The 12,526-nt window shown below is 38.7% G+C and overlaps 1 protein-coding gene across 7 annotated transcripts in view; it reads right to left on the bottom strand.

Annotated features, from left to right (window-relative positions):
• The window catches only part of PCDH7 (protocadherin 7), a 1,094,762-nt gene that overhangs the window by 1,031,296 nt on the left and 50,940 nt on the right, over positions 1–12,526 (bottom strand). For 2 of the 7 annotated variants that reach the window (XM_082267601.1, XM_082267602.1), the window contains one exon: positions 12,045–12,389. The exons of the other annotated variants lie outside the window; for them this stretch is intronic. In XM_082267601.1, the coding sequence (XP_082123727.1) occupies positions 12,348–12,389 (42 nt within the window). In that variant the 3' untranslated portion in view covers positions 12,045–12,347. Of the gene's footprint in view, positions 1–12,044; positions 12,390–12,526 lie in introns of those variants that run through there. 7 annotated transcript variants of the gene reach the window in all.

Consider the following 12,526-nt stretch of genomic DNA (forward strand, 5'->3'; position numbering starts at 1 on the left):
GGGGTTACTGATCCTGCAATGAAAAATCAACCCCGAGTCACGCTCGGGATTACCGCTAAGGCGGTTAATGACCAGGCCACTTTTTTCAACTTGGCACTGCGTGACTTTAACTGACAATTGCGTGGTTGTGCGACGATGTACCCAAACAAAATTTACGTCCTTTTTTTCTGACAAATAGAGCTTTCTTTTGGTGGTATTCGATCACCTGTGCGATTTTTATTTTTTGCTTTATACACAAAAAAAGAGCAACAATTTTGAAAACAAAATCAACGTTTTTCACATTCTGCTATATAACATTCCAAAAAAAAATTAAAAATCTAAATTTTTTTAACAGTTTAGACCAATTTCGCAATAAGCATATTTTGATTGGTTTGCACAAAAGTTATTGCGCCTACTAACTACGGGAAAGAGTTATGTCATTTTTATTGTTTTTTTTTTTTTTACTAGTAATGGCGGCGATCTGTGATTTTTTTGCAGTACTGCGACATTGCAGCAGACAGATCCGACCCCTAACTGACCTTTTTTACACTTTTGGGGGGGGGGGGGGGGGGGCAGTGACATTACTACAATAATCATTGCTAAAAATATGCACTCTAACTGTAATAATGACACTGGCAGGGAAGGGGTTAACACTATGGGTGATCAAAGGGTTAAGCCTAGGAGAGTGTTTCTAACTGTGGGGGGGGGGGGCGTGGCTTATGGAATGACCATAGAGATCTGTAATCCTATATAGAAGGATCACAGGAGCTCTATGATCATTCCAGGGAGAAGAACGGTCAGCTGTGTTTACAACAGCTGACCGTTCTTCTCTCTCAGCGGGGAACGATCGCGGGTGTCAGGCGGCAATAGGAGCCGCTTGTCCGCTGTATCGGCTTCCCCACTGACAAGCGGGGGCGGGAGCAGGCCGCCAGGGGTGCGTGCTCGCCCCCTAGCCACCTGCTCGCGACCGCTGTACAGTTACGGCGATTCGCGCAGGAGCGGCTGCCTGCCGCAGTACATCGTAGAAAGGTTAAAACACAGGAAAATGCATTATCATTGAAGTAGAACTAAAGGCAAACATTTTTCATGTCAAGTAGAGCAAAGGAGGGTTTTAACTCCTGTCAATTTCTTCTTTTTCCTCTTATTATTATTATTGTTATTATTATTTTCACATCTGTGTCCTATTGGAGATAATTCCCTCCACTTCCTGTCCCACAGCCATAACAGGAAGTGAGTTAATTCTTGGTTGTTACCTGGGTCACCAGAACTAGTGTCCTCATAGGAAAATATTCCCTCTATTTCTGTTCTGGGAACAACCCAAAATGTGTGATTCTCTTTTACTTTCGGTGATAACAGGGCCCAGACCTAATGAAAACGTATATACTTTAATATCTATGGCCCTCAAATTGCACAATAATACTCTAAAATGCAGGTAGGATGTGTTTTTATCGTACTGTCATGTTTGCATTTTTAGATTCATTCATAAAATGATGTGGAGTCTTCAGCATCCATGTTCACTCATGATTCCTCTTTTATAAAAATAAATCAGCCTTTGCTTGCGTCAGTCCTGCGGGCGGAAAGCACATTGTGCATTATAAATGGATCCCTTAGATGGAAATGTGGGAATGGAGCCTCATAGACCATTTTACTCTGTACTTCCCACAGCTCAATACGTTTATATCTCCTTCAGCTATATGGGTTTACTTTGATTGTTGCCTAATAAAATTAATAAAAACCCATGTTAGACATACTAACTGGTGGTCAAAGGTGTAAACAGCTAATCTCATGCAAAAAAACGGAAGATATATTTTAACTAGTTTGACTGAAAAGCTTATCTGTGTCAAGAAACATGACTCAATGTAATCACATTTGTGGCTAGGCATTTGGGTGGGGGATGAAAATGATGGGAACATGTGAATGAACACGCATTAGCACTGCGCACCTCCGACTGCACTCCTAAAGATTATTCCATTATTCATGTAATCATATAATGCTGCTTGAAAACACTCACCATTGTCTTGTTAACTTACACAGCATAGCAAGAAGTATTTTTAAAAAATGCAAGAATTACGTTATGAATAGTTAAAAGTAGTATTTTCCAAATAAATATACTAAAGATCGTTTTTTACATTTTTTATAACAACTGTCAATATAGTTTATTAAAAAGCCATATTACACAACATTGTACAATCAGTGCCTGAACAGCTTTAGGTATATTAGCAGGCTTTCTGATCAGGTCCACCTGTCAGCTTTTCAGGCAGACCTGATCGGAAGCCCCATGCGGCTTTACGGACAGCTGCCTACCACCAAGTACGCACAGGTTAGTGTCCTTTTTTTTGACGACTTAATCCAGACATAGATGGTTCTAATCTTGGCTGGTTCATCATGGACTGGCCAACATTCAAACCATGTATGGGCAGGCAGATTAGACCCAAGTCAATCCTTCAATTGACATGGCACAACTAGCATGTCCAATTTTTAGGATGTGATTATTGCCAGCAGCTACAGCTGCAAGCAATGATCACTGCGCTCTCTGTGCAGGAACGGCTCTCCCTGAGTCACCCTAATAACCCCCCCCCCCCCCGGTCGGAGAACAAAATCCATAAATTGACTTGGCACTACTAGCATGTCCAATTTTTAGGATGTGATTATTGCCAGCAGCTATAGCTGCAAGCAATAATCACTGCGCTCTCCATGAAGGAACGGCTCTCGGTGAGTCCCCCTAACCACCCACCCCCCCTGCTCAGAGAACAAAATCCATCAATTGACTTGGCACAACCAGCATGTCCAATTTTTAGGATGTGATTATTGCCAGCAGCTATAGCTGTTAGCAATAATCACTGCGCTCTCCGTGCAGGAACGGCTCTCCGTGAGTCACCCTAGCCACACACCCCAACCCCTGCTCGTAGAATAAAATCCATCAATTGACTTGGCACAACTAGCATGTCAAATTTTTAGGATGGGATTATAGACTTGGCACAACTAGCATGTCCAATTTTTAGGATGTGATTATTGCCAGCAGCTATAGCTGCTAACAATAATCACTGCGCTCTCCGTGCAGGAACGGCTCTCCGTGAGTCACCCTAACCACCCACCCCCCCCCCCCCCCCTGCTCAGAGAACAAAATCCATCGATTGACTTGGCACTACTAGCATGTTCAATTTTTAGGATGTGATTATTGCCAGCAGCTATAGCTGCAAGCAATAATCACTGCGCTCTCCGTGCAGGAACAGCTCTCGGTGAGTCACCTTACCCCCCTGCTTGGAGAACAAAATAGCCCTGCGGGAGAGATTGCCCCATCAACACTGACTGTGTTAATGGTCGAATCAAACAAGTTTCTTTCCATGCAAGAGAATCGCATCATCTATGGCAGGCTTTAAACATGATGGTTCAGGGGTGGCCTGATTTAAACAAATAGGTCCATTTACATCCGGCCGCCCATAGAGCTATCACAAGTCCACCAGACACAATTGAATGGCCCCGGCTCTAATTCAGCAGGGGATTTGCTCATGGATCCACTATTTAATAGAGTGGACCAAACTCCATGTGAATGAGCCCAAAGTATACCCAGACAGTTTATGGTTATATGGGCTAAAGAATACCAACAAATTCTCCAAAAAAACAGTTTAATTAACATTGGAGCCTTCTTAAAACAGAAGGAATCTTTATCTGTATGTCTTACCTTCACCGCAAATCCAAAAGATAAGGGGATTATGCCTCATTTAATGTATCTCTTTTATGCCCCTTTTGCTTTCTCATTGCTCCCTAAAAAGTATCTAAACTCAAGAACAAAAATGTAATCCATTGCAGCCTACCAGTTCTTAGGTGTGATGGCTGCATTCGTTTGTTGATCCTACCAGTAACAGATTGCCTAGGGTTACAATGCATCTATGGTGGGTAATGATTGTCGCCCTAGGGAGGAATGTATGTTTGGACTACAGAATGCCGCCCTCTCTCCTCATTTCCATAACGTGGGAGGAAGATATTCTGCGGTCCATGCAGAGAACTGGAAACAATGCTGATAACAATGCAGCACAAGAAGAGAGCACAGGAAGTTAGGCTAGTCATACATTATACAATCCTTTTTTTACATTTCTCCTTTAGATTTACCAAAACCATATAATATGAGGTCAAATCTAAACTTTTTCAATTTACATGTAATCAGCCAGGCCCTTGCACTACATAGTTGAAGGTTGAAATCTAAAGGAAATCACAAAAATGGTATAATGTATGGCCAGCTTTATCAGCTCACTAGATTTTTGGCAAGATAACAGGTATTTTTGCATTCAGTGAACAGAATTAAAAAAAATGTCTTCAAATTTACATTTAACAAACCAAAAGGGAGAAAATAAAAGACGTTAATTGTTAGATTTACAGTATCTCACAAAAGTAAGTACATCCCTCACATTTTTGTAAATATTTTTATTATATCTTTTCATATGACAACACTGAAGAAATTACACTTTGCTACAATGTAAAGTAGTGAGTGTACAGCTTGTTTAACAGTGTAAATTTGCTGTCCCCCCAAAATAACTCAACACACAGCTATTAATGTCTTAATCACTGGCAACAAAAGTCAGTACACCCCTAAGTGAAAATGTCTAAATTGGGCCCAATTAGCCATTTTCCCTATCCGGTGTCATGTGACTCGTTAGTTTTACAAGGTCTCAGGTGTGAATGGGGAGCAGGTGTGTTAAATTTGGTGTTATCGCTCTCACTCACTCATACTGGTCACTGGAAGTTCAACATGGCACCTCATGGCAAAGAACTCTCTTAAGGGGCTAAAAAAAAGAATTGTTGCTCTACATAAAGATGGCCTAGGCAATAAGAAGATTGCCAAGACCCTAAAACTGAGTTGCAGCACGGTGGCCAAGACCATACAGTGGTTTAACAGGACAGGTTCCACTCAGAACAGGCCTCGCCATGGTCGACCAAAGAAGTTGAGTGCACATGCTCAGCGTCATATCCAGAGGTTGTTTTTGGGAAATAGATGTATGAGTGCTGCCAGCTTTGCTGCAGAGGATGAAGGGGTGGGGGGTCAGCCTGTCAGTGCTCATACCATACGCCGCACACTGCATCAAATTGGTCTGCATGGCTGTCATCCCAGAAGGAAGCCTCTTCTAAAGATGATGCAAAAGAAAGTTCACAAACAGTTTGCAAAAGACAAGCAGACTAAGGACATGGATTACTGGAACCATGCCCTGTGGTCTGATGAGACCAAGATAAACTTATTTGGTTCAGATGGTGTCAAGTGTGTGTGTCCGGCAACCAGGTGAGGAGTACAAAGACAAGTGTGTCTTGCCTACAGTCAAGCGTGGTGGTGAGAGTGTCATGGTCTGGGGCTGCATGAGTGCTGCCGCCACTGGGGAGCTACAGTTCATTGAGGGAACCGCGAATGCCAACATGTACTGTGACATACTGAAGCAGAGCATGATCCCCCTCCCTTTGGAGACTGGGCCCCAGGGCAGTATTCCAACATGATAACGACCCCAAACACACCTCCAAGATGACCAATGTCTTGCTAATGAAGCTGGAGGTAAAGGGGATGGACTGGCCAAGCATGTCTCCAGACCTAAACCCTATTGAGCATCTGTGGGGCATCCTCAATTGGAAGGTGGAGGAGCGCAAGGTCCCTACCATCCACCAGCTCTGGGATGTTGCCATGGAGGAGTGGAAGAGGACTCCAGTGGCAACCTGTGAAGCTCTGGTGAACTCCATGCCCAAGAGGGTTAAGGCAGTGCTGGAAAATAATGGTGGCCACACAAAATATTGACACTTTGGGCCCAATTTGGACATTTTCACTTAGGGGGTGTACTCATTTTTGTTGCCATCGGTTTAGACATTAATGGCTGCATGTTGAGTTATTTTGAGGGGACAGCAAATTTACACTGTTATACAAGCTGTACACTCACTACTTTACATTGTAGCAAAGTGTAATTTCTTCAATGTTGTCACATGAAAAGCTATAATAAAATATTTATAAAAATGTGAGGGGTGTACTCACTTTGTGAGATACTGTATATACACTTTACGGCCTACTTAATACAGGCCCTGGTTTCTATACACTGACGGCCAAAAAGTCTGAAACATCTGTGTACAGTTTAGAATAAATGGCTCTATAATTGTAGCCATTTGTACATACAAGCAAGCTTATGATCAAACAAGTACATTCATCCATACCCGCACATAATAAAGTGCATTCATCCATCCTTCCAAACATACCAGCATAACCTCAGACAGGTAGATTCAAGCATATATTCATATAAGTACATCCATTCCTCCATCCATCTGCACATCCATGCACACAAATCCCTAAAGTATCCTAGATAATAATACGGTTATCTCATCAAACCAGAGGATGTCAGAATATATAATTAAGGAAACACTCTTTCCCTAATTTGGTAGGCCCTCGGGTCAGGGAGAGGAACCACGCCTGCAATACAATTTAAAGGGTGGTCGTGCCTCTTACAGTGTTTGATGAATAGATTCTTAAACTTACATTCACATTAAGGCAGCTTTGCTACCTATAGCCTACTCATTCAGTCATTTACTCTTTTAGTTATTAATAAGAAAAATTAGAAAGAAAATTAAACATTATATTTTTAGTATATATATATATATATATATATATATATATATATATTTTTTTTTTTAACTTTTGCTAAGGCTACTCAGAAAATAATATCGTTTTAGAATTCGTAAGACTTAATACTAAGCCTCTCAAATCTGCAGACTTATTTTTCGTCTTTAGTGAGAAATGGAATTTCTTTATCCTTCAGTTCTGCACTGACAGCAGATCATGAAGTCTTATAAAGTCATTAAGCATTTCTGAACCCTTTAAGAAAGTCTTAGTCACAGTATTTCTTTAATAAAGATTTTTTTTTTTCAATTTTTGCATAATATCTATCTGACAATGCAGTAAAGTACACAAATAAATTACAGTTTCATAAAAAAAAGTCACTTTATTCATCAAATGTGCACAGCATTTGCAATTACAGCAGTTTGTTTTTTCAGTAACAATAAAAAGTTTTGAATGTTGCTTCATAAATACTTGATAAGTCAATTTACAAAAAAAGGAAAAGGCTAAACATGTGTCCTTTAAAACATTATAAAAAAAAAATAGAAAAAGAAAAAAAAAAGACACCTTTAAAAGCATTCAAGGGAACCGAAGTTACACGATGTTAATTTATGTGCTATTCTGAATTGGAATACGGTAAGTAAATAATTGTCCTGCAATACAGCAATCAGTCAAAGCCAAAGGTTACTCATCCTATTGGCTCATGATTTTTTTTTTCTGAATACCAAGAAAAGGTGAAATGAATCACAATGGAGCTCTTTGATGCTGTAGGGATTATTAATATAAATCCTTTACATAAAATAATGGTCTAATTCCCTTCTCTACCTTTTGTTATGACCCAAAAGGAAACATTACCAGGTAACAAAGCCTAATGAATCACCTCCTGTGAGAGCTACCAGTTATAGCCTATTACAGTACACATGAAAATAACATTGTAAAAACAATAATTATGACTTCCTTGCACTGCAGATATTTTTGCTTTTACATTTCAGTTTCAATTTAGGCTAAAATTACCTTTAAAGACATATTAATTAAAAGTGTAACGATTTACGTTACACAACCAATCAGGAGAAAAAATGAAAATACAAAATAAGCATTACTCCTGACTGCTTCACTGGGCTGGAAAAAAAATTGAATTTTGACCAAAAAAATTTGGTATATCAGAGAATGGCCATTTGGTACATGATCATAATCACACATATGCAGCTAATTGTCTCTTTTCACTCAACATAGTCTAAAGGGACGCTATGAATATAATTTATGTTTCTCTTGTGGAAAAAAGCCATGAAGGGACCATATTTATTCTGTTTACTGGTTTTAATGTATACTGTAGGTTCAGCTTTATGAGGCTCGGATCAATTATTATTCATGTTATTGTATCCTCAGACTATTACAGACCTTGGCCTGCCAATATACATGGCTAAAGGTGCACACATGAAAGAATTCAGGAACCAGTCGGTACATTTAAGAACCATTGAAAAGGCATGGCACAAATGATTCAATTGACTTTATTGAGGCTAAAGTCAACTTGCCTTCTTTTCAAGTCTTCCAAACATTAGTAGACCTAAAAAGCAGACACTTAGCAAAGCCTGTCTAAACAGTGCACATACCTTATAGAGTGCCTTAGAAGGACCCAAACCCAAGAAACTCATTTATGTAAGGCTGGTCATACACAGTTTGAATCTTGGAACCGGCCGAGATTCAAACCATTAATGGGTAGGTTGAATGTAACAAGTTCATCGATCAATCAACTTGGGTACAGGAATCCTGCAACCATGGTTGCAGGAAAGAAATTTACTCTGTGTATGGCCGGCCTAGGTCTTAACCAGCTCCTTTTGAGAAAAATCATATTACCTGATGCCTTCCATAATTCACTGTTGGCCTATAATTATCGAGGGTCTTCTCAACAACCAATAGTGAGGCATAGGGAGGCAAAGTTTGACTACAGGAGCTGAAGCTGACATTTGCATACTAATGAGTAAAGGACCGTACACACGCACAGATTGTTGGCCGTAAATTGTTGGCCAACGTCCGATCTGCCGATTGCTGGCTTGTTAGTATGATGCTTCCAACAACCAACTGCGAATTTTCAGCCGAAAAAAATCTGGTGTGCATGCTATAAAATTTTTGTTGGCCAACAATGAACGGCCGATTGTTCGTCAGTCAGTACAGATTTCGGCAGACAAAAATCAGATGAGCAAGACTGGGCATGCTCAGAGAAGGAAAAACACAGGGAAAGTCAACCATCACATGACATCACTTCTGAAGTTGGTTTTTGTTGGCCAACAAAAGTCCAGTGCAAGTCTAGAGCACATTTCAACCAACAAACAACACTGGACAAAAGTTGGCCGATCAGTTGGCCAACAATCTGTGCGTGTGTACGAGGCTTTATGTGTTTTGCGGTTCCTGGGGCTCTCTACAGTATATATGACTGTTCATACAGGAACCTCTAGATGCCATCTTTTGATGTATGGTGACAGGCTAGAAGGTTTGCAAGTTCACATTAAATACCAGCCCTAACTGTTAAAGTGCATTGATTTTATGGTTCCTTGGATGTGTTCAGCCATGTATTAGTTGCTAGTGATAATACTATATCATTAGTCACAGCAAAAAAAAAAAAAATTGCTTCAGATGGCCAGTAAGGTTGAGAGGAAAGCTTTTGATTTTTTTTAATACTCATTAACCTGACTGACTGTTTGAAGCAAACACGGGTCATCTGCTGGACTTAATTAGACACAGTATTCATTTATTTCTAGTGAAATTACTGACAAGCCTTTCATAAATATTATTTCAGATCACATAATGGATGTAAATCAATTTAAATTACAAATTCTGTATAATCACACATCCTGCTGTCACAATCCAATAAAAGACCCGATTTGAATACTTTCTTGCATACACGCAAACAACTCCATTATGGCTCATGAAAATCTTTTTTAAACCCTGCAATATGCCTCTTACTTTCAAGCTAAACTTTGTCTATGATTCTAAACTAAGCATGTAAACAGTCTACCCATATTAAAAACGCTCAACCCGTAATTTTATTCATCTTCCTGTGAATCAGAACTCACAAAAAGGAAAAAAATTAATTTATCATACCCAATGCTATGCAACTATGATTATACTTTTAGGTAGGGAAGTGAAATACTATGTAATTCTAAAATGATTGCCGCTTCCTCAAATATAGCAAAGAACTGGGAAGTATGTCATTTTTGGTATTTTACTATGATTTTAGAAGATATCAAATTTTTTTGTCTAACCCGCTGCTCTATTTTACGACTCACTGCCAGTATAAAAATAATAAAATATACTTTCAACTATAGTTTAATGAATATAATCCGAAGTCTTAACTAATATATTATTAAAGGGGGGTTTTGCCTAAAAGTTCTTCTATAAAGATTTTACTTGAGGGAGAGATAGGGAAGGGAGCTGTACAGAATAATACAACCAGGGATCTTTTACTCCCCCTCAGCACTTAGCTATGTCCAAAGCCTTTATTCGGGTTTCTAGTCTACTGACAAAACAGTTACCAAAAAGACCAGCTCTTGGTAACTGTTTACAGAAGGGGTTCATACAAAGCCCCAAGATGGCAAGTTTACTGGGTAGAAAACTTTTAGGTAAAACCCCTTTAAGCAGAGAATGTAAGGCAGTGACATACTTTCTGTGGACCCTAAGCAAAAATGCTAGCAATAACGTATGTTGCATATGTGTTAGGCCGCAGGCCTATATTTGTGGGAGGAGCTAGCGTGCCTTTAAGACGCTGCTCCTCCCCTCCCCACCTGCCGCGTCACACGCTGTCTCCCCACCCACCTTCACCCTTTTTATTGATACTCTATCCCTCTGGGGGGGGCCCTCTTTTATTTACAGGCCTACCCCCTACGTCGGTTCCGGCACACCACACCGACTTTATCCATACTCGCAGTTTCTAATCATCATTAATTAACCGAAAAAAAAATTTGTTTCGCTAAATATGATAATCAAGTGCAGTTTGGACTTCACTAAAACTAACTTTTACGGACCATAATCAGTAAACAGTGCTTGGAGGAAAGAAGTGACATAATCAGAATTCACCTTATTGATAAAAGAGTTTTTGATTGGCTTCAATAGAGGTTACACTTGCATTTAGCGCTTTGCTCCTGGCCCTGTTTTACTGGAAAGGTCTAATTTGCTCTAATACTAACTACTGGGGTTCTATTTATATAATGAGGCACATAGTCGTCAAACACCCTTGAATGTAAGTCACATGGTGAAAGCCTGCACTTGCAAAGCAGGGCTAACTATAACACTCTACTGCATCAGTGGACAGAAAAAAAAAACGAAAAGACAATTTTTATATATAAAAGAACATGAAAATGCATCCACATATGTAATAACTACAGAGTCAAAAAGAAAAACTCAGATGGAGTCTCCTAAGGGGCTATCTAACCAGAAGAGGCCCTTAGGAGAAAAACAGAGTTGACTGAAGAACTACAGTGTCAAGTATCTCAAAAGAATTTTAAGCTCAGGACAAATCTATTACGTATATGTGTGTGTAAATGTTATATGTAGCTCTTTATAATTTAAGTTTTATTTAAGGAACAGCAAAGGGAAATTAAAAGCAATCTGCTATACTCTGTTGTTATACATTCAAAAAGCAGACCTTTGATATAGCTCACTTATATACCTGGCCTTCTTGTTCATTAAATGAGAGAGAGGCAAAAACCTGTAGGTTAAGAATTATGGCTCCCATACGTATTTCTAACAAGCTTTAAAATAGTATTGTGGCTTTACCATGGTTAGATAAAATAATTTGTTGATACAGGATACCAACCACTATTTCAGTGCAGTTATAAAAACTCAAGCGCGTACACCTTCATTTGGAAAGGTGTACCAATACCACTTGGTAGACAAAGTTACAGATAGGTTGGTAAAACACAGGCAGCCATATTGGTTAGGTGTTTAAGCTTACCAAATCCACTTCTACCATTAATGCTTTAAAAATGACTTTATGTGGTATATTTGATATAGAAAATCTAAATATACATTATGTATCTATTGATAGTGCATTCACGTTTAAAATTTAGCCAGGCAAGTCGTCTATATGTTAAAAATGCTTCCGTGTTTGTTGTGTAGACATGCATTTTTTTTATTATTTCATAAACACCATTAATTTCAAGCTTTAACTTAAAGCTCTGAAAGTTTTTTTTTATTTTTTTTTTTTACTTTTTAATATCTATAATAAATATTATCTTTATATAATAAATATATTTTATTGGTTTATTTTATAAGAAAATAAAAATGTCCTTCTTAAGGTCGTCATAGTCTCCTTGTTTATCCAACGATTGCAAGAAAATTACATAACATTTAAACAAATCATCGTAACATTGTACATTTCAGAAATCACAAGAGATCATAGGCATTCAAGAAAAAAAAAAAACTTGATTGAACGTTCAATAGAACCATTTATACATACAGCGTACCTTTTTGAATGCAAACTTTAACCAAACGCTGGATTCCATTGGTATTCCACAGTCTTGCTTTGTGAAATTCATTTTATTTATTTTTGTGTTTTTTTTTGTGTTTTTTTTTTTTGTAATAAGGCAAGTAAAAACATAATACTTTAAAAGCAGTTAATAGTTCTTTCAAATGTATATATAAATGGTTTTCAGTCTCCAGTGTTTCCGATGCACGTCAGTTGAAGCTTCTTTCATAATTTAGGCAGCAGAGTCAATCTACACACGCTTATTAGAGTGACTCTGAATGCAAAACAGTCCAACAATCACATTCTCTAGCTCTTTAAGAAAGATATTTTTCAAGATCGCAGCTGAGGTTCACAGGAGGAGTGTGCAGTGACCTGTGGATAAATAGAGGTCTTTCAGTTTCAGGTTTAATTATCCCCAATGAATGGGGACTTGCAAAATGATATGAAAATTATAAACACCTGAAAAAAAATAGAGCTTTGCTGTTGAAGATAGTATTGGAATTTCCAGC

This window comes from Pelophylax lessonae, assembly GCF_965119305.1.
Source record: "Pelophylax lessonae genome assembly, chromosome: 1".
NCBI classification, from domain to species: Eukaryota; Metazoa; Chordata; class Amphibia; order Anura; family Ranidae; genus Pelophylax; species Pelophylax lessonae.